At 59.9% G+C, this 20,653-nt stretch overlaps 3 protein-coding genes across 6 annotated transcripts in view; 2 read left to right on the plus strand and 1 right to left on the minus strand.

Annotated features, from left to right (window-relative positions):
• Positions 1-4,105: 4,105 nt before the first annotated feature.
• GJB1 (gap junction protein beta 1) lies at positions 4,106-7,236 on the plus strand. The gene is made up of 3 exons (XM_032991847.2): positions 4,106-4,284; positions 5,405-5,520; positions 6,230-7,236. Exon 3 carries the CDS (start codon positions 6,242-6,244, stop codon positions 7,079-7,081), a length of 840 nt encoding a protein of 279 aa, XP_032847738.1. The 5' UTR covers positions 4,106-4,284; positions 5,405-5,520; positions 6,230-6,241; the 3' UTR covers positions 7,082-7,236.
• Positions 7,237-7,343: 107 nt separating this feature from the next.
• Positions 7,344-9,149, plus strand: LOC116961287 (gap junction alpha-3 protein-like). Its single transcript, XM_032991846.2, has one exon. It carries the CDS (start codon positions 7,897-7,899, stop codon positions 8,926-8,928), a length of 1,032 nt encoding a protein of 343 aa, XP_032847737.1. The 5' UTR covers positions 7,344-7,896; the 3' UTR covers positions 8,929-9,149.
• Positions 9,150-9,479: 330 nt separating this feature from the next.
• ZMYM3 (zinc finger MYM-type containing 3) overlaps positions 9,480-20,653 on the minus strand; it is a 34,592-nt gene continuing 23,418 nt past the window's right edge. For all 4 annotated transcript variants that reach the window (XM_032991845.2, XM_032991843.2, XM_032991844.2 and 1 more), the window contains 12 exons: positions 17,270-17,328; positions 16,645-16,813; positions 15,940-16,055; positions 15,613-15,787; positions 14,914-15,060; positions 13,999-14,102; positions 13,426-13,594; positions 13,153-13,304; positions 12,571-12,685; positions 11,449-11,703; positions 11,242-11,359; positions 9,480-10,839 (listed from right to left, as the gene is read on the minus strand). In XM_032991845.2, coding sequence (XP_032847736.2) covers positions 10,641-10,839; positions 11,242-11,359; positions 11,449-11,703; positions 12,571-12,685; positions 13,153-13,304; positions 13,426-13,594; positions 13,999-14,102; positions 14,914-15,060; positions 15,613-15,787; positions 15,940-16,055; positions 16,645-16,813; positions 17,270-17,328 — 1,778 coding nt within the window. In that variant the 3' untranslated portion in view covers positions 9,480-10,640. The remainder of the gene's footprint in view (positions 10,840-11,241; positions 11,360-11,448; positions 11,704-12,570; positions 12,686-13,152; positions 13,305-13,425; positions 13,595-13,998; positions 14,103-14,913; positions 15,061-15,612; positions 15,788-15,939; positions 16,056-16,644; positions 16,814-17,269; positions 17,329-20,653) is intronic.

The following is a 20,653-nucleotide window of genomic DNA, read 5'->3' on the forward strand; positions in this document are numbered from 1 at the left end:
GCTCCCAGCCCTGCCGGGCCCCCCCCCCCCCCCCCCCCCCCCCCAGCACTGTAGGACCCCACCTGCACCAGAGCCCCCTCCCACCAAGTTCCCCCCGTCACCACCACCTTTCCCAGCCCAGCTCCCCTCCCCCCTGCTTGCCAACCAGAAAAGCTGCTGGTTTCATTTCTTTTTAACGTAATTTCAGCTGGAGTTGCCATGGAAACCAGGCATGGGTCCTGAATCGCCTCCAGGCAGCACGCAGGCAGCAGAGCCAGGGCTGAGGCCCGGAGCCAGCGGGGGTCAGGGGGCAGGTAGCGAACAAGCCGGGGGGGGGGGGGGGCTGCATGGGGGGGCTCTGCCCTGCTCTCCTGGGGGCCCCTCGCAACTGCAGCGCCACTGACACGTCACCCTGCTCAGCACCGTGCTCCGGCCCTGGTGCCAGACCCCCCGTGGCCCCCCCAGCGCTGCATCCCGCAGGCCCTGCCAGCCCGCGCCCCACATCCCGCAGCCGCAGCGCCCGGCCGGCAGTGCGGGCATGGCCTGGGGACACCGGCCTGGGACGGCAGCAGGCTGCTCGCCGTGGGGCAGGCAGCGTGCTGTGCTGTGCTGTGCTGTGCTGTGCTGTGCTGTGCTGTGCTGCGCTGCGCTGCGCTGCGCTGCCAAGGGCAGGGATGCTGTGGAGCACCTGGGAGCAGAGGAGCTGAGCCGCGGTGGGCTGCCGACGGGCCAGTGGGACTCCTGCCCGGGACGTGGGACTGCCTTCCCCCGGGGTTTCCCGCCCCAACAGCTCCCTGAGGGCTCAAGTCTCCAGGCAGGAGGACGGCTGCCCACCCCTAACCCTGACCCGCCGTCCCACTCAGCGCTGCCCTAGCTGCTGGCCCCCATGGTCTCACCTACCAGGACCGTGGTCTCAGGGCCCTCCCTTGCAGCCACTGGGTGCCCCTGTTTAGTGATGGGCTACAAGAGGAATCAAGATGAAAAACCCACGTCAGGCCACGGCGTCAGGTTTCCATGGAAATGCCGGCGTTCTGCAGCACAGCTCCAACAGCAGCCTCCTAGCAGCAGTGCGAGCAGAGGGGTCGGCCCTGCCTGCAGGCCGGTGGGCCATGCCAGTGATGCCGGCATCACTGACAGCTGCCCACGCTGCGGTGCCTGGTGTCCTCTTGAAGGGGTGATGCCTTCCTGTCCCAGAATAAGGTCTTCCCCTGCCTTTCTGACCCCCTTCCTCATCCTTGAACTGCCCCAGCTGCCCACTGCTCCCATTTGCCAGCACTACCATGCCAGCTAGGACCCCAAGGGCAAGCTAGTGACAGGCGATACGTTCCTATCACGCTACTGCCTTTGCAGAACTCCCAGGCCTGCCATCTGTCCAGGGTGTCCTTGACCATCAGCAGCGTTTCTTTGGAGACCTGGCAAAGCCCAGGGGACGCTGTGTCCCAGAGGGTGTGAGCGGTTAACATCTGTGTGACAATTGTAGGACATCTTCAGCTTCAGGGGACATGTTTTAGGGCTGCTGACAAAGAGAAGCATAAGGGAACTGAACCACAAAGGTGTCCTTGGCACGGGGAGGGGATACGTGAACCTGTGCATGGCCCCTGCTTGCTCTGGGAGCCACAACCAGCAAGAGGGCAAGGATGCTGCTCCGCACAGCAGCATCACCAGGACAGTGTCCTGGTCCTGGTCCCTGCAGCCCTGACGCACCCAGGACACAGGACAGCAGACCCACAGGCGGGCAGGACAAGCCGTGACGCCATGTGCTACAACCCCCTCTGCCCTGCGCTGCAGTGGCACAAAGGATTTTTGTGCTCACTCCCTGCCAATGCCCTTCCCAGCAAAGCTGACTCAAACCCGAGGTTTTTTTGCTCCCTGAGGGCAGCAGCCTGGGCCCCGGGGGATCTCTGCTGCTGTCCGCCTGAGCCTGGATGCTCGGCAGCCGCGACGATCCATCCAGACTGGTAGCGAGGCTGACCCCGTGCGTGGGGCCACCCCTGCCTGGGGCAGGGAAAAGGGGCTCTGAGAGCCTGCCCTGCAGCACCCTTTTCCTCCTGGCAGCGGAATTCTTTCACTGATGTTCTGAGCTTTATTTCCTCCACTGAACTGACGCAAACCGCTGTGGGACCTCCGACCCCAGCAAGGTGCCAGCGGCTGCGTCACCCCCATCTCGCCATCCGGATGTTGGCTCAGCCCTGCCCGTCTCATCAGCTTGTCATCAGTTGATGTGCCCACGTCCTCGAGCTCTTCCCTGCAACTTCAGACATCCAAGAAACCTCATAATTGATGTCATTTACGAGGAGCCTGTTTCTGGTCCACATGGTCGTAGGCAGGGCAGTTTTCCGAGCGCTGGGGGCAGCGCCAGCCAGGGCTGCATGGCACAGCCTGCCCTTGGCCTCTGGCTGTTACACAACAGTTTTTGCTCGCTGCAAACAGGTGCCGGTGCCCGGAGGCCGGGCACGGAGGGCAGCGCAGGGATGGGTGCTGCCACGGTGCTGCCCACCCCCGGGGCTCGTGGTCCTCCCACCACCGTGCGCTGAGGAGAGCGGGTGGGCACCGGGCTGGGCAGCAGCGGCACGGGTTCCTCCTCCTTCTTTCCCGTTTTTGGTTTTTTCTCCTCTATTTTGATGACATTTTCAGGTGGATTCCCACGCGTTGGGCCGTCCCTGGTGCTGCCGGGGGCGGGAACGGCCCCGTCGCCCCGCACTGCCCCCACCCTGCCTCCCAGTGACTCCCCCCCCCCCGCCTCCCAGTGCCTCCCCCAAAACCTGCCTCCCAGTGCCTCCCCCCAAACCTGCCTCTCAGTGCCTCCCCCCAAACCTGCCTCCCAGTGCCTCCCCCCCCACCCTGCCTCCCAGTGCCTCCCCCCCACCCTGCCTCCCAGTGCCTCCCCCCAAACCTGCCTCCCAGTGCCTCCCCCAAAACCTGCCTCCCAGTGCCTCCCCCCAAACCTGCCTCTCAGTGCCTCCCCCCAAACCTGCCTCCCAGTGCCTCCCCCCCCACCCTGCCTCCCAGTGCCTCCCCCCCACCCTGCCTCCCAGTGCCTCCCCCCAAACCTGCCTCTCAGTGCCTCCCCCCAAACCTGCCTCCCAGTGCCTCCCCCCAAACCTGCCTCTCAGTGCCTCCCCCCAAACCTGCCTCCCAGTGCCTCCCCCCCACCCTGCCTCCCAGTGCCTCCCCCCAAACCTGCCTCCCAGTGCCTCCCCCCAAACCTGCCTCCCAGTGCCCGCCCCCCGCCTGGCTGCTGCAGCCCTCCCGGTGCCTCCCCCAGTGCCCACCAGCCAGTCTGCCTCCCGCGGGACGTGTCCCCCCACGAAGCTGGCCCCACTTGCCCCTCGCCCAGTGCCCTCCTCGCCCCGGGCAGGGCCCCCCCGGGCTCCGGGCGGCGCCGGCGGCCGCAGCCGCTCCCGCTCCCCCCGGTGCTGCTGACTCAGCCGGTGATTTATCGTGGGCCGAGATTGCGGCTCCGGCCGGCCCCACCCGCCCCGCCCCACCGGCGATCTCCGGTCCCCCACTGCCCACCACCGCCCCACGCTGCCGGGGGACCACCCCGTCGCCCTCCACCACCCCTCGCTGGGGGGGGCAGCCTGCCATCTTCATGCTGGAGACAGTAGCATCACCGCCACCCTGGTGCAGGGGATGGGGGGGGGGGTCCCGCAGCCCATACCGGGGCCCCGAGCTGCAAAGCGGGGTCACCATGTCCCAACACACCGCGGCCCCACGCAGGGTGCTGGGCGGCGGGACCTTGGAACGGGCCGTTAGCTCGGTTAATCGTTGACAGGCTGTTTGCCTTTCCCCAGCTGCACTTTTACACATCAAATCTGGGTGTTGGTGACTCCCCAGGGACCAGCTGATCAGCCTGCAGCAGTGGATCAAGGTGCTTTGCATGCTAGGGGTGCCCAGTGCTGTCCCCCGGGATGGAGAGCGGGGCCCCGCCACGCTGCATGTGCCCCAGCTTCCAGGGTTGCGGTGGGGAAGATGCTCACAGCAAGGGCATGTGGTCAGGGGGACCACAAACCTCCCAAGGGGACCATCCGGGGGGGCTGGCCCTGCCTCAGTGTTGCAGTGGCCCCTGGGCTGTCCCCGGGTGACACTTGGCTGTAGCAGTGGGTGCCAGTGGGTGCCTTGGTGGTGTGAGCACAGGCTGGACACACCTGTGGTGTTTACTTGGCAGGGAGCAAGTCCTGGAAGGAGCAAGGCTGTTTGGGAGGGGGTGGGTGACGTGCCGGAGGGCAGTATAAAGTCCAGGGTGCTGAGCTGGAGGTTGAGGCTGGTGAGGTCCCTGAGAGCTTTGCCTGTCCTTGTGCTGAGGTAAGAGCCTGGTGGGCACAGCACCGCTGCAGGGGTGGCCACACGTTCCCTGGCTGGGGGGGTACCGGGGGGTCTAGGGTGGGAGTGGCAGAAGGGCTCAGCTGTGGGCCGGGGAGGGCAGAGCTGGGAGTGCTGGCCCCCAATGGGGGGGTGGGGTGAGGAGCAAAGCATGGCCTGGGCACCAGCTGCCCCCCCAACAGCTTCACTGCAGGGGCTTTGTCCATCATCAGTGCTTGTGCAGCTCCAGGCACTCGCACCCCGGGGGCTGCGGGGTGGAGGTGGTATTTGGGACGGCATTGCTGCCCCACCACCCTGTGGGCTCCCAGCGGGTAGGTTTTACGGGATGTGCTGCCGAGGCTACCTAAGGCCGGTGACGAGACCTGAGGGACGCGGCACCACCCCCAGCAGGGATGGGGAAGAGTGTGACGGTGTGGCTGGGACAGGGCACAGGGACTCGTGCCCCTGCCAGCGTGTCCGAGCAGTGGGGCAGTACCAGTGACCCGGCACCCCGGGAGAGGAGCGCAGCTCCCACAGCGTGTGGCTCACCCCGTCAGCACACAGCCAGTGCCGCCCCGGCAGACTGTTTTCCATGTCCCCAGTGGGATGGGACTGGCGCAGGACAGATCCAGCACCCTCGCAGCTGTCACTGCTGGCACCAACCCCCCCCCGGCAGGAGAGCCTCGAGGGCATGGTGGCACCCATGGTGGCTCAGTGCACCCAGCCCCACGGGTCCTCACAGACTACTCGGTGCTCACACGGAGGTCACGGGGCCCCATGCCATCCATGCGGGATGGGCATGGAGCTGGGGACATCCCCCCCCCCCCCCCCCCGGCACCCCAGTTGGCCATCCAGCCCCGTGATGGGCACAGCACAGGTCCTGCTGGGCAGAGCGACAAGCACCCTGCAGCCCACGGTCGGGGGGCTGCAGCCGTGGGCAGCGCGGGGTGAGGTGGGAGCGGGTGTGGGGCTGGGCAGCGGGAATGCAGCACACAGGCACTTTGTTTGGCCCGGGTGGGCGGAAGTCAGGGCGTTGGATCTGAATGCTAAAGTGTGTTGTTCAGGGGCTGATAAAAGGTCCCATTGTATGTAAATGGTTTATAAAACAGCATATGACTTCCAGTGCAGGGCAGTGGCGGATAGAGACAAGGGCAGGAGGAGCAGAGCTCTCCTGCCGGAGACATGAGACCTTAGAGGGGCCACTGGGGGCAGCTCGCAAGGATCTTTCCTCACCGGCAGGTATGCGCCGCCGAGACCCTCTGCACCGGGGGTGGCCAGAGGGCAGGTCCCAGCCCCCCCAGCCTCATGCTCGGGGTGGGAAGCAGCTCCCCGGGGCCGCTCAGTGCCGGTGGGTGGCCCCAGCAGGGTGGGGGGTCTGTGCTTGGGGTTGGGGATCAGCCCATGTTCCCCAGGCAGCGACAGCTCTTGGAGGGTGGCCTATGCGTGGCTGCATGTGGTCCCCCCAGCGTGGGGCTCCCCGGTCCCACTTCTGCAGGGATTGGGGGGGAGGAGGGCAGGGATGTGCTGGTGCAGAGGAGCCTGTGGAGCTCCTGGGATCCATCTGTAGGCAGAGAGCTCAGCACTGGCTGAAGATCAGGGAGCCCTGCAGAGGTGTGGGAGCTTCGCCCCCATCCCAACCCACGAGCAGCGGTGGGTCAGGATCCCTGTGCCAGTGTGGGGTGGCAGGACAGGAGCAGCTGGCACTGCAGGGCCAACCACCCTCCTGCCTGCTCCAGCCCAGATGCTGCCCTGAGCTGTGTCGGTGGCAGGAGTCACGCTGCTGTCTTGCCGTCTGCTCATCCTGCCGTCCATCTCCCAGGCCTGTGGCAGCCGGTTGCTCCCAGGTCCCTCCCGGGGCAGCTGCTACCAGGCAGGGCCGTGACGCGGTGGCTCTCAGCCAGGGGCCCTTCCCGCTCCTAACACCTCCTCTCGCTGCTCACTCCTGCAGACGTGAGGAACGATGAACTGGGCCGGCCTCTACACAGTGCTGAGCGGGGTGAACCGCCATTCCACCGCCATCGGGCGCATCTGGCTCTCCGTCATCTTCATCTTCCGGATAATGGTGCTGGTGGTGGCGGCTGAGAGCGTCTGGGGGGACGAGAAATCTGCCTTCACCTGCAACACGCAGCAGCCCGGCTGCAACAGTGTCTGCTATGACCACTTCTTCCCCATCTCTCACATCCGTCTGTGGGCCCTGCAGCTCATCCTTGTCACCACGCCAGCCCTCCTCGTGGCCATGCACGTGGCCTACCAGCAGCACCAGGAGAAGAAGCTGCTGGTGCTGACGGGGCACGCGGACCCCAAGCACATGGAGGAGGTGAAGAAGCACAAGATGCGCATATCAGGTTCGCTGTGGTGGACGTATGTCTGCAGCGTGGTCTTCAGGCTGCTCTTCGAGGCCGTGTTCATGTACATCTTCTACATGCTCTACCCAGGCTACCAGATGGTGCGGCTGGTCAAGTGCGAGGCTTACCCCTGCCCCAACACCGTCGACTGCTTCATCTCCCGGCCCACGGAGAAGACCATCTTCACCGTCTTCATGCTGGTCACCTCCAGCATCTGCATCGTCCTCAACATGGCAGAGCTGGTCTACCTGGTGGTGCGGGCTTGTGCCCGCCGAGGCCAGCACAACTCCAACCCCCCATCAGGGAAGGGCTCCTTCTATGGGCACAAGCTCTCCTCCGAGTACAAGCAGAATGAGATCAACCAGCTGCTGACAGAGCAGGACGGCTCCCTCAAGGACATGCTGCGCCGCAACCCTGGGCTGCAGGAGAAGGGTGACCGTTGCTCTGCCTGCTAGGGCCGGCGCCGCAGGGGGCCCAGCCCTTGTTCCCACCCCACAGCCACCCCACGGCCCTGTGCTGTCCCCGTCCCATGGATAGCATCCCTCAGGCGCTGGTCCGGCCCTCCCAGGTGGCCAGGAGGGCATCTTGGGCCATTAAATATCCGTTCTCAGGTGCTGCCTCCCTCCTTTCTGCTCTGGACAGGACGTGCTGGGGGCTGGGGTGCCAGTGTGGGGTGCCCACCCCCGCACCCTAGCCCAGGTGGGTGCCACCAGGGGCTGCGGGGGCTGCAGTGCCCACGCCGGGCTGGACCTGTGGCCACAGTGCCCTGGCAGCCAGCGTGCAGGAGCAGTGACCCCTGGGTGGCATTGCGCAGCGTCCAAGGGCTCGTGCTCCCCTAGCACCAGCCCCTGCAGGCCCAAATATATTTAGACAAGTGCCCAGACCAAAAATAGAGGGAAAAAGATTCCCCACTGGCTGTTTCATCTGCCAGTCACAATGCAAACCAATGTGGCAGGCGGCTGCCTCATGCCCCAATAACCGGGCACCCGCGGTCGGGTGGACGGACAGACGGAGCCGGGTCCGCACCCCGCCGAGGAGCTGGGGACCAGCTGGGAAGGGACCTTGCAGCACCCCGCACTGCCCTGCCGAGGGGAGCCGACAGCGTGGGAGCAGCGGGCTCCGTCCCACGCGCCCGCTGACGGTGAGGGGTCCCCGTGCAGGACCACCACCACGCCATCCCCCGGGGTGCTCCCAGCACGGCCGGGCTGCTTTCTGCCGGCGGGCTTTGCTCCTGCTGCCCTCCCCACTGTAGGTTAGAGGGTCCCGTGGGATGCAGGGTGGGGACACTCCAGGGACAGCCCCAGGTTGGGTCCCTGCATGTCCACCTGGCCGGGGGACAGGGTGGTGGTTTGGCAGGTTGTGGGGTGGCCGTGTCTGGAGGGCGGCTGTCTTGCAGGGCACTGCGGTGTGTGCCATGGGGGACTGGAGCCTGCTGGGGCGGCTGCTGGAGAGCGCGCAAGAGCACTCCACAGTGGTGGGGAAGGTCTGGCTCACCGTCCTCTTCGTCTTCCGCATCCTGGTCCTGGGGGCAGCTGCTGAGCGGGTCTGGGGTGACGAGCTTTCTGGCTTCTCCTGTGACACGCAGCAGCCCGGCTGCCAGAATGCCTGCTACGACAGCACCTTCCCCATCTCCCACCTCCGCTTCTGGGTCCTGCAGATCATCTTCGTCTCCACCCCCAGCCTCGTGTACCTGGGCCACATCCTGCACCTGGTCCATCTGGAGGAGAAGGCACAGCAGCAAGCAGTGGCACAGGCTGGCAGCGGGGCCAGGCGGCAGCGCTCCAGGCAGCCTCGGCTCTCCACGGGGGACACACGGGGACGGGTCTGCATGCGGGGGGCCATCCTGAGGACGTACATCTGCAATGTTGTCTTCAAGGCTCTCTTGGAAGTGGGCTTCATTGTGGGTCAGTATGCCTTGTACGGGTTCCAGCTGAAGCCCCTCTACACCTGCAGCCGCTGGCCCTGCCCCAACACTGTCAACTGCTACATCTCCCGGCCCACTGAGAAGACCATCTTCATCCTCTTCATGCTGGGGGTGGCCTGTGTGTCCCTGCTGCTCAACCTGGTGGAGATTTACCACCTGGGCCTCACCAAGTGCCGGCAGGGGCCAGGCCCCAAGTCCCGCATCCTGCCCAGTCCTGGCGGCCCCGCAGGGCCCCGCAGCACCCTGCCCAGCAGCGGCAGCCCCGTGGCTGCTAGCAGACCCCTCCACGGGCTGGCGCCCCTGGGAAAGGCAGGTGCATGGCTGGGGGTGGCCAGCGGGTCCCACGGGAAGGCACGAGCAGCAGACCTGGCAGTGTAAATGGGGCCTGCTGGGATGCTCGGGTGACCATGGTGGTGGTTCTGTCTCCAGGACCCGCCGGGCTCGTGGCACGGACCCCACAGCCAGAGCAAGAGATTGTCCTCAGGGACACAGCTCAGCCGCTCCTCGTGCTTGTGGGAACAGCGGGGCTGAGAGTAGGGCTGGGCTGGGGCAGGAGCCCATCAGCCCTTGGGGAGCAAATAAACACCCACTGCACCTCACTTGACTCCTTCTCTGCCCTCGGGCACCGCAGCATCGCTCTCTGACCGGTCCATCCCACGGACACCCTGCATGGCCAGGGCAGGGCCGCTGCTGGGTTGGGTTGGGTGGCAGCCCTACAGGCAAGGGACAGGCAGGGCATGCCAGGCTGGCACCAGCAGGCACAGGGTCAGGGGCCACCCCAGCATGCCAGGGCATTCCAAGGTAGGAAGCGCAGGCAGCACAGGCAGGCAGGGACGGACAGGAACAAAGGTGCAGGGGAGCAGTGGGATGCTGGCCCCGCTCTCCTCCAGTGCCCACCCTGCCCAAGGTGGGAAAAGAAGGGGCTGTCAAAAGTTTTCCGCATCTTTATTTGAAATTAATGGTTTCCAGAGACACAGGGTTAGTCCTACTGCCCTGGCATCACTACAACAAGACTGGTGAGCAGCTCACTCTCCACATGGACACAGAGAACAGATGGCCCCGGGCCAGGGCCCAGAACAATATATACAGGCTCAACAGGAGACCCATGTACAGCTCAAGAAAACCGACCAGAACACGAGGAGGAGCAGGAGGCAGCAGGGAGCGGCGCAGCCAGAGCCAGGCTCGCCCCGGGCAGGGAACTAGCACCCCGCTGCTTTGGGAGGGAGCGGGGAGGCCAGGCAGAGCTCTTTGCTTCTGCCAGCAGCTGCTCAAGCCCCTGGCTGGAGCAGAGGGACCCACTGATGGCACATTGCACTGGGAAGAGGGGGGCGTTACGCCAGGACAGGGAACAGCGGGGAGAGAGGGCTAGTGCTAGCACAGACCTGTCTCCATCAGTTTTCTGTCGACTCAGTAAACATTGACAAAATCGAGGGAGGAATCGTGGCTGCATACGAGGGAGGGGTCCCCGCAGCAAGGCTGAGTCTCTGCCTTCACATTCCAGCGCCGGCTCCCTCCACTCCTCCCAGCCACCCCAAGCCTGTCCTGCCCCTGACCTGGCAGCTCTCGGGTTGCCAGTGGTCCTTCCCCACTGGCTTGAAAACACCATCCTGCTTCAGCAGCAGAGCTACCCTTCCTGCCACGCCACCTGCACCCTCTCAAGGGGATGTTAAAGGAAGTGAGAATTGAAAGCCTCGGGTCGCTGGTCCCAGATGGCACTCTGCCGTATTGTGCGGTTCCTGCCCTGGGGCAGGGGGGGAGGAAGGTAGTGTCATGGCTGAGGATATGGGGGCACAGGGCTGGGCAACGGGAGCTGCCATAGGGGCTCTGCCACCCCTGTGCTGTGGGGACTAGCCCCAGGGAAGATGGCTCACCCAGCAGCTGGAACCAGAGACAGGGCTGAGCACGGGGGCCGTGTGTGTGAGAGAGACCTGTAATGAGCAGGATGGGATGTCCAAGTCCGGTGATGATGAAGAGACAGCACTGCCGCAGCACCGTCCCCTCCCATGCTGCACAGCCCCTACCCTGCAGCGAGATGCAGGGAGACAAGGTGTCCAGGGCTGGAGCACAGCCAGCCCAGCAGCACCTCACTCTTAGTCCGTGTCATCCTCCAGCCCGCTGAGCCGACTGTGCTCTTCATAGATCTCCCTCACAGCCAGGATGCGGTTCAGCATGCTCTCCAGCATGCTCCGGTCCATGGGGATGACAGAGTACCAGAGCGGGGACTCGGCAATGCATGACCGTTCAGGTTGCAGGTAGAAGACATCATTGCGGTTCCGCAGGCTCTCAGGACTGTAAAGAGAGAGGGAGATGAGCCCTGGGATATCAGCTCCAGGGGCTCAGAAATCCTGGCCTGCCCTTATGGGTAAGGGGGCTCGTCACGGCCTCTCATCCTTTGGCAGGACGAGGACGCAAGCTGAGTCTGAAGCTCCTCACCCAGGACCAAAGCCCCTAACCAGCCAAGCAGCAGGACTGATACTGCACACTCATGCCTGTCTGGAGAGAGGCAAGTAGTGGAATGGGCCAGAGAGAAGCATTCTCTCAATCATGGTCTACGCAAACAGCACAGAGCCTGAGCAAGGCTTCACACTCAAGTACAAATGTTTGGAGAGCAGCAGCCGCACCGCAGGGTCTCACCAAGACTGAGAGGTGACCCCAAAATGGCACACGCCCCTTCTCCAGAGAAAGCCTCACCATTTGGAGAGATAAAACTCATAGAACTTGACGGGGCATCGGAGTGGGTTCATCCTGTTCTCCCGCTGCTCCAGCATCGGTACTTCCTCTTCACGCTTCCGCTTTCCAGAGGCACCATCTGCAGAGGGGGAGAGAGCAGGATCACACCTGGGACCCAGTGGGGGGAGCCAAGGGGGAGGACCAGAGAGATGCTCCATCAGACCCTACCTCGGCCTTTCTTCTGCTTGGCAGGAGCATAGTAGCGGATGCTCACCACCTTTGTCATGCCACGGGCCGTGGTGCACTTGCGGGACTGGCGCACCACGTTGGTGAAGGAGAGCTGCATGTGCTCCTCCGCTGTCTGCAGCCCGAAGAACTTGGTGTTGAAGAACATGAGGGTGTTGAGGAGGACAAAGGGTGAGTAAACGCCCAGCTGCTTGCACTCCCAGAGGTGCTCTTCCTCAACACGTGAGAAAACTGTGTCTGCAACACACAGAGGAAGAACCAGGTCACATCAAGCGTGGCCTCGTGGCAATCCCTTCACCCTGTCCAAGCAAGCTCACTGCAAAAGACTCATGCTTCACAACATCCCCTTTTCCATGAGCTTACTTCTCCACAGCTGTCAGCTGAGTGAGATACTGGCTCTTCCTAGCCACTAGCCACCCCAGAGTGTAGCCAAACCACAGGCCAGAACCCAAATCAATCCTAACCACTCATTCCTATAGATGGCCACAAAGTGAACTCCTGGCCAGTGCTCCACTACACTGAGCGTGAGGTGAAGGAAAAGCAGCAGGGAGGACAGACGTGGCCAGCTCCTGCCTAGACACACAGGTCTTGAGCCAAATGCCTCTGCTTGGGACAGCCAATATGCAGAGGTGAGGCTGGATCTGTGAACTAACCACTGACGAGACACAGCAGGGAAGGCAGCCCCGACCACAGCATCATGAAAAGCCTCTGCAGAGCTCCAAGTTAGTCTGTTCTCAAGGCAGCAGCACAGCAGCCCTGGCCAACAGTTGCATAATGTGCTGGGCTCACGCGTGTGCTGGGAACACAAAGGCACGGGCCAGTATGGCTCCCAGCTTGGTATCATCTTTGCCAAGGGTGGAGACATCACTGTGACATGTTGTAAAGATTCAGACTGTCCCAGGACACACGCTCTGCTCCCATAAGGCATAAATTAGGCTGGCTCTGCTGTCAGTATGGGTCGGTATGACCCCAAGACACAGTGGGACCATGCTACCTATTCCAAGAAAGAGGGTTGAGGCTGGGGGAGCACAATCAGACTGGAGGATCCAAGGCTAGAAGCACAAACTGGGTACACATGACTGAACGTACTCTGGAGACACATACTATTTGGTAAGATTGTGGGTTGCCAGCCACTCAGGGACTTGTTCAGCTCCTGCACGAAGGTCAGGTAGTAAAGGTCTGTAAATATATTCACCATACGATTGTTCTCGAGCAGGTACTAGAAAGGACAGAACACACAGTCAAGAGAGACATGGCAGCACCTGGAATGCAAACCCTTCCCAGAGAGCCCAGGGCACACATGCAGAGTGCCCCTCCTTGTACAACCAGAGCTGCAGGGCAGACTCCTAAATTCAGCCACTTCTGAGAGCTGTGAGGAAAACCCCGAGGCATGACAAAGCATACTTGGTGCTGAAGAAGGGACTGAGTCTGGGGAGACCTCCCAGTCCTCCTCAAGGATGTGCAAGAAGGGTGTAAGGCCGGGGAATAGCTCCTACCCTATCCACTGGGCTTGGGAACAAAGACCGAGCCAGGTGGGCTGCTGTCCTGGGGTGAGGCACTGAAGGAGAATCCAGTGATCCTCTCCGGGTTCCCAGAAGGCAGAATAAGGGGTAAAAGCTCCCCTCAACCAGATCTGACCTCCAGGTCTGGCTGTAGAGGACTTGAGGGCAGCAAGCCCTCCCTCACCTGTTGGATGCCAAGGCAGAGGTAATAGATGCTGTCTGGTTCATAGCGCTCCCCATTGGGCCGTGTTATCTCCTTGACAAACTGGGCCAGGCCATAGTTGAGCTCAGCTGCTGTGCAGGCCAAGATATCTTCCTTGATCCTCATGGGCTTGGCTATGGAGACAAGCACAGCAGCCTCAGACAATAGCCTGCAAGGCCAGGAGCACCTCAGCACCCTGGGACCCAACTTCTGGGACGTTTCTGCCACTCCACCCCATCTAGTCAGGGCACTTACGGCCAAAGCGTAGCTCCTCTCCCTTGCTGGTCTCTCCGCCTGCATACTTGGCTTGCACCCAGGACTTCCAGGCATTCACACCATATGAGTAGTTCAGCACTGTGCAGCTGGGCTGGCTGCTCAGTGAGTCCCGGGAGCAGCTTTCAGAGAGCACCAGACGCTTCTGCCCCTGTAGAGAGGTGTACCATGAAACTCGGCACCTACCTGGGACATACACAAGAGTCCTGGCCAGACCTGCTGACTGCCAGCTCCCTCCCCCAGTGTGCCTGTGCCCATGCCAGCAAGCATCCTTCTGCTGACAGCCAAGCCAACAAGGCCCGTTAAGTTAGGAGGACCACAGGTAGGAAAGAGGCCAGCTCTTACAGACCTGTGGCACGGAAAGGTCCTCCAAAGTGACAGGCAAGTATTTTCATTCAAGGAGTGGCCCACGGGCCAGGCATGCCCTAAAGGGAGACGGCACAACCTCCCCAGTACACCAAAGCTTTTGGTACACTTCACCTTGTACATCCTAAATGGCAGCTCCCACTCCAAACCCAAAGAGCTTTAAGCAGGCAGTACCCACAGAGAGCTCACCTTTCGGACAGCACGAGGCAGATCTTGCTCTGTGGACACATCATCTGGTCCCACCAGCCCACAGTCAAATAGGAAGTCCACACTGGGGTTGATGTCTAGAGGGTCTGGAAAGAAACAGGCAGAAGAGCTCAGCTGAGACTTCTCATCCCGTCCCCCGTGCTGGCCTGGTTCTTAAAGCAAGACGAAGAGGGAACACACAGCCCAACAATTCACACCCTCCACCACTGCCTGGCATGAACTTCCAGCCACAGCCCAACAGAGGAAATACAGCTCTGGCAGATGATGCTAAGCTTTCTCAGACTAACCAGAGCCCTACATTCTCCCTTCTGACAGTTTTTTGTTTTTTTAAACCTGAGAAATGTTTCTCATTCCCTTGTGCCAGGCCAGCACTGGAGACAGCCTGGCACAGGCACCCCAATTCTCTGTCCTTTGCTGCTAGCGTCCTGCCTCAGCACTGCTGTGCTCCTGCAAGCCCCTGCCTCTTCCTCCACCTTCTGCCCACTAATGGGACACTCAGCAATTCTGCCATCTCCCAGGATGTCATGCCCTGTCCAGGTTTCTCTCTCACCTTGCTGGATCCTCTGGAATCATCATCCATAAGCACACCAGCACCACTGCCCTGCTCTCTGAGGTGTTAAATCAGCTTCTCATTCCCCCTTTGCAGACCTATGTTTGCAACAGGTCAGTTAATCTAGACAAACACACACTCCTTCAAAAGTGGTGTTCTCCTCACACCTGCTGTGAGCAGTCATCTGCAAGACTCTCAGTTCCTGGCCTCAAGCCTGGTCAGTCAGAGCGCATGGGGAGGTAAGTTCACACAGTGTTTAATGCTGCTGGCAATGGTTGGCCGAGGGCAGCGGGAGGACCCTGCTGCAGCACGAGCAGCCCTGCATGCCTGCTTCACCCAGCTCTTACTCTTAGGGAAGTCAGCCTCCAGGTCCTGGCCCGGCTCATCGAGGACATTTGCCATCTTGACAGCCATAGCCAACACATCGTCCCGTGCTGGTCCAAACAGATCGCAGTCCTCCAGGAGACCCTCTGCACTCTGGTTACTCACCAGGTCTGCAATGCAAAAGCAGATCATAAACCCAACTTTCAAGAAAGTCTTTTGTCTGTTTTCCCTGTGTCAGATGGAAAATTAAGCCAGGCTCCATGCAGCACAGTCCTGTGCCCAGAGCAGTGCCACGGCACTTGTGCTGCCCAGCTTTCCCTGGAAGCAAGACATTGGACATTTGTACTCTCCTCAGCTGCCGCCCTAGCCACTGGGCTTGAGGAATGCAGCCCCCAAGTAAAAAGACATGGGAGGTCAGGACTGCTAGTCTTCTGCTTGGGAAGCTCCTTTAGCTAAGAGCCTGAACAGCCACCTGAATAAACCAAGTGCTGCACATGTGCCACAAGGCTGGATCCCCCAAAAGGGGCAGTAGCAGACACTGGTCTTTGCTGCAGCTCTTCTTTCCTGGTATCTCCTCAGCAGAAGTTGAGGACTTGCTCTTCCCTGCTCCCTTTTCAAAGGCTTCAGGAGAGCTTTGATCCGGGAAGATGCTCTAGCTCCAAGAGCCAGCAAACCCCACATGATGCAGCTTTTGGGCCAGACCAAGCCATGGCAGAACCTACCGCACAGGTCTGAGGAGGCCTTGTCCAGTTCCTCAGCCTCTGCAATCATCTCGGCCATGGCCAGGATGTCAGCCTCCAGGGGATTAGAGGGGATCTTCACTTTCAGCTCCTCAATGGTCTCCACAATCTTATCTGTGCTCTCCAGCGTGGTGGGCAAGAACATTGGCACAGGCACCTGTTGACAGCAGCACACCAGGCAGAAAACTGACACTTAGCCAACTGACATGAAAGCAGAGGCAGGAGAGGACGAACAGAGAAGCAAGGAGACTGCAGCACAGCAGGACTGAGACTGTAAGAGAACATGAGTGGGTGGAGTGTGTTGCTTACCGGGACAGGCATGGAGAAAGGCACAGGTACTTTCTGGCAGTACATATGCATAGGCACAGGCACGAAGATCGGGACGGGGATAGGCAACACAATCACCTGGGGCTTCCAGTCAGCCTCTGACAAGAGCAAAAGTATGTCAGTGAGCTTGCTCCCAGCAGCTCCTCCACCCAGCCCCACTGCATACTGCTGTGCCCCGAGCGGTTCAGCACCACGGCCCTTCTCTGTGACTCATGGGCAGAGCTGGAGCAGCAGCTAGCCAAACAGGCCTGCAACAAGAAAGGCTTGCCTTAGCGAGAGGTGCAAGCCCTGCTCTTACGTGGTCCTGCTGAAAGGCCTAGTTGCTTTGCATATGCTGGAGACCACACACATGTGCCTGACGGGAGCTACACAGTGGAACCTGCTCAGCAGATGGCCCCTCAGACAAGCTGACAATCTCCAGAGGAACAGGAGTTGTCCCACAAGAGGTGGGATCATGCTGCAGTACTCTCTGCATCTCTCCTTTTGCTGCTGATGCAAATGGGCTGCCTACCTCCAGACCTGCCTTGTGTGCCCTGCACTGTCCTGAGACTCCTCAGCACAGTGCCAACACTCAGCCACTCCGGACAGTATTTCAAGCTGGATTCAACATTTATTCTGGAGCAGGGACATGCCACTTGCCTTTCCAAAATGCCCCTGTAATCCTTCAGTTCTGTCCTGTTTTCCTACCTGTCTGACATCCTTTGGACTTCATTTCTGTCTTGCAGGAAACACCCCGGTTCTGCATCAGTGGTTTACACATGGCAGCTTTGTTTTTCCGAGGGGTGGCTGGAACTGGAGGGGGTGGGGGAGGCGGCGCAGCTGGAGACATCTGGGCTGACGAGGTCTTTGCTGACAGCTGAGGAAATGCAGAAAACATGAGGGTGGTGTCCACCTAAGGCAGCATCACCTCTTCCCAACCACAGGTACAGCTGGAGAGACTCCCAAAGTGCCTCCCCTTCTGGAGCCTGGCAGTCCCCAACACACACACACACGTGGGACAGCGGGGAACACAGTGAAACAGCAGCAATACCCAGGCACAGGGGAGCGCTGTGCGAAGAGGTGTCAGTGCCACAGTGGCAGGCCGTTCTGGAGCCCATCATCAAATCCTGGGGAATTGCTATTCTTCCCCCTTACAGGAGATATGCTGATGCTGCCCTCCCTAGCAGCTCTTATCAGCTCCCACTACCCAGACATCTTAAAATGCATTGGCTGTAGGAGACTGAAATCTCCCTGAGCAATGGCACATCTGTCCTCTCTTTGGGAGCATCCCCTCTGTACTATCTTGCAAACTCCTACCTCCAAGAGGCCTTACCATGTTTGTCTCTGTCTTCTGTGGGGAAGGGGCAGGTGGTTTTGGCTCTGAAGTCTGACCTGTAAGAGAAAGCAACAACGCTAAGTTCAAGAGCTCCTGGGCCAACAGGTCCCACTTCTGGGACTGGAGGTGGCAGCAGCCAGAGGGCAGGGACAGGCTCCCAAGAAACTGCTCCTGGCCACTCCAGGAACAGTTAATGTTTCCACAATCTCTAGCCCTACCAGCTCAGAAGACACTACAACCCCAAAATAAAGTCATTCCCATGTCATTTTGTGCTCCCTTGCAGTCCACCCCATCCCCATCTCAGCGAGTCAGGAGAAATCCCAGCCCCTTGTAGAGAGAAGAACCCAGGGCTCTATTCCCAGCTCTGTCTATCGGCTTGCTGTACCGAGCCATAGCCCCACCCTGTGCCACCATCTCCCTGCTACAAATATCTTGGCAAAGTGCTTCGAGATCCCTAGGAAGAAGGTGACAGAGCTAGCAGTAGTGTTCCAAGATATCTTAGAAAGCAGAGACAGCTTTGCCCCATCCCTAGGGATGCAGTCCATTCCCCTAAGGAAAGAGGGGATCACCTGCACGCAAGAGGCGTGTGGCAGACACTAGTCTCAGGTGGTGACAATATCCTGGCTTGGATGATAATTCCAGCTCATTTTCTCTGCAGAGAACCTGCACCCACATCAGAGGCTGATGAGATAAAAGAGCACCTTCATCCAAGTCTCCCATGAGCCCTGGTTACCCATGTGGCTGGGAAAAAGAACTGCCTTCTACAGCACTGACTAACCGTGGGCCATGCATGAGGGAGACACCTGCAAGGAAAGCAGCAGGTCTCGGCACCCAAAGGGAGCGGTGGGTCCATTTGCACCTCTTACATACAGGGAGGCTCTCCGGGAAAGACCCAGACTCCCAACACATGCACATTTGCATTGTGCAGATTTCCTCTGTCCCGAGGAAACGCAGGACCACTCTTGAGCAATTGGAGACCTAGCAGCGTCCACTTGCTGACCACCACAGGGAGATGGGTAAATTCCAGTTGGAAGAAGCTCCCTAGCCTGAAGCTGAGCATTCAGCCATAGGATCTGCAACGGTCTCAATGGGCACAAGAACAATCTCCAACCAGCCCGAAGGGAATGGGCAGCAGGTCTAGGTGGGAGACATCGATGGCTCAAATGAGAAAAGACAAGCTATGAAGTATGAGTAGAATTTCTGCTGCAGCAGAATCAAAAGCAAAGTTGATTGCCCCTCAGGCCAATGATTTAGGACTAAGGGAAATAAGATCCTCCTGCCATAAAGCTCCATGTGATATATGTCCAGGATTCCAGGAAAGCTGTAGCTTGTTCTTTACTCTCATCCCAACACCAGCAAGGAGCTCTCAAGGCATTGCCCGTACAAACCATGACTTCTGGCCCTCTATCCTCCTCAGCTGGATGGCCCTGTGCAGAGCCAGCTCCCCTTGGAAGTCTTTGGGCACAGTTCTGTGGCAGAAGCTCCTCAATCCCTCATTACACAGACTGTTCTCAGCAAAGGAATGGCCACTTTTATTGCCAGCAAGCACTCTCAGGATCACCAGGTTGGCAGCAGCCACTGGGTCACAGGAATGAGCAGTTTTAGGGAACCACTGGCTGCCAAAGAAGCAAGTAATCAGCAGCTCTGCCCAAGATGAGCACGAAATCCAGGTAGTCCCTTGTGAGCTGGCAACACAGTGGCCAGGTCCACAGGAGACCCTGGATGGACCAGGCAGAAGCTGTTCCTCACTGGATCGCTGACAAACTGCTCCTCCCGAAATCCCCTGCACTGCACGCTGGGCTGGAAAGCTCTGTGTAAACACATGGCAGGCCCCAGCTCCAGCATCCTTCCTTTGCAAGCTGAGCAGCATGCCACACTCCCTGGACAAGGACGGCCACAGCTATCCCAAAACTGGCAGGGGATGAGTGTGCCAGAACACACAGAGGGCCCAGTGCCACCGAAAGCATTCACCAAGCACGGCAGCTGCTGGGGCAGCCTGGAGCTTGCGCTCAGCCGAGTGCTCATTACTCCTGACAGGCTTTTCCTTGGCTGCCCTCAGAGTCCTCTGCTTCACAGGGCGCACAAAGAGGCAGCTACGGCACAGGGAAGGGTGATGCATGATGCACCATGTGCCAAACAGCCAAGTTCTAGGGGGCCTCCAGAAACAGGGTGGGGTGAGGCTCAGACTCTTGTGGTTGGTGGCGGTAGAGAAGGTACTTCTCAGTCTTGTGGTCCATGGCTCCAAGGAGACAATGGCCAAATGGTGTGAATCGTGCTTCCCTCTGCAGGCAGAGCTTGCTCGCTGAGCCTGTGTCCCAAAAGCAGTGTTACTGGTCCCTCACAAGCGAGATGCCTTGAAAGCAGAGGACAAATGGAACAGCATGGCTAGGGCTGCGGAATCACTTGGTGAGCTACAGGAATCAGGAAATCTGATACCTCTTCCTTCCCTGGGCAGCACGACAATCTGTGCCCCATCAATCAGACTCCCCCTGTGCACCCCCGTGTCAGCAGAAACCAAGAGTTCCTTATCCAGGTCACTCCAGCATGCCGCCACTTGAGCTGTTGCCTCACACAGCCTTTCACAGAGTGTGGCTCCTGGAGGGCAGGTTGGGACTCCCGTGGCTGGGGGAACCTGCTGCTTCTGGCAGAGCAGCTCTGCTTTGCTGTCTAAGCAGCACTGACATCCAGGGCTTCCCCCTTCTTGCACTCAGCCCACTGCTGTCAAGAGAGGAACCAGGAAGAGTCTGGAGATGGAGAATGGGGTCTCTCACAGGAAGGTCCTTGTCTTGGTTTCCCCTCCTTGGCGCACCCTAGTCAGGGTTTTACACCTCATGAAATCCTAGGGAGGGCAGCAAAGCCCTGAGCCTGTGATGCACGTATCTGTTGAACCTTGATGAACCGAAGTGAATCCCACCATAAGCTGCAGGCATTTTAACTAGATCACCCAATTACCAAGAAGATCATGGCATATGAAAGACCAAGCAGAATGAGACTATGTGAGTGTCCGAGGGCCAAGCGATGTCTTGTCACTGTCACTATGAGCACCTTCCATCCTGAGGGACCCCAAAGCACTTTGCAATCTTCCATAAATAACTGGCTCAAGTTAATGATAGGAAATGGGGCAACAGGCAGTGAAAACCTCCTCTCCAGCTGGAACTTCATGGATGCAGAATGGGGTTATCCGGGACATGGAGCTGGCAACGCCCCAAAGCTGCAGCAATCTTTGGGTAAGTGGTAGGACTCCAATCTAACATCACATGACAGAGTGCCTCCAGCAGCTCAGCACTCCCTCAAGATCTTTCTAGGTTCAGCTGTGGCTGAGGAGAGCCCACCTACAGCATCACCAGCACCACTTCCTGCAGCACCCTGCTTTTTCCTTGA

Source organism: Tyto alba, unplaced genomic scaffold (assembly GCF_018691265.1).
Source record: "Tyto alba isolate M040663 unplaced genomic scaffold, T.alba_DEE_v4.0 Super-Scaffold_5, whole genome shotgun sequence".
Taxonomy (NCBI): domain Eukaryota; kingdom Metazoa; phylum Chordata; class Aves; order Strigiformes; family Tytonidae; genus Tyto; species Tyto alba.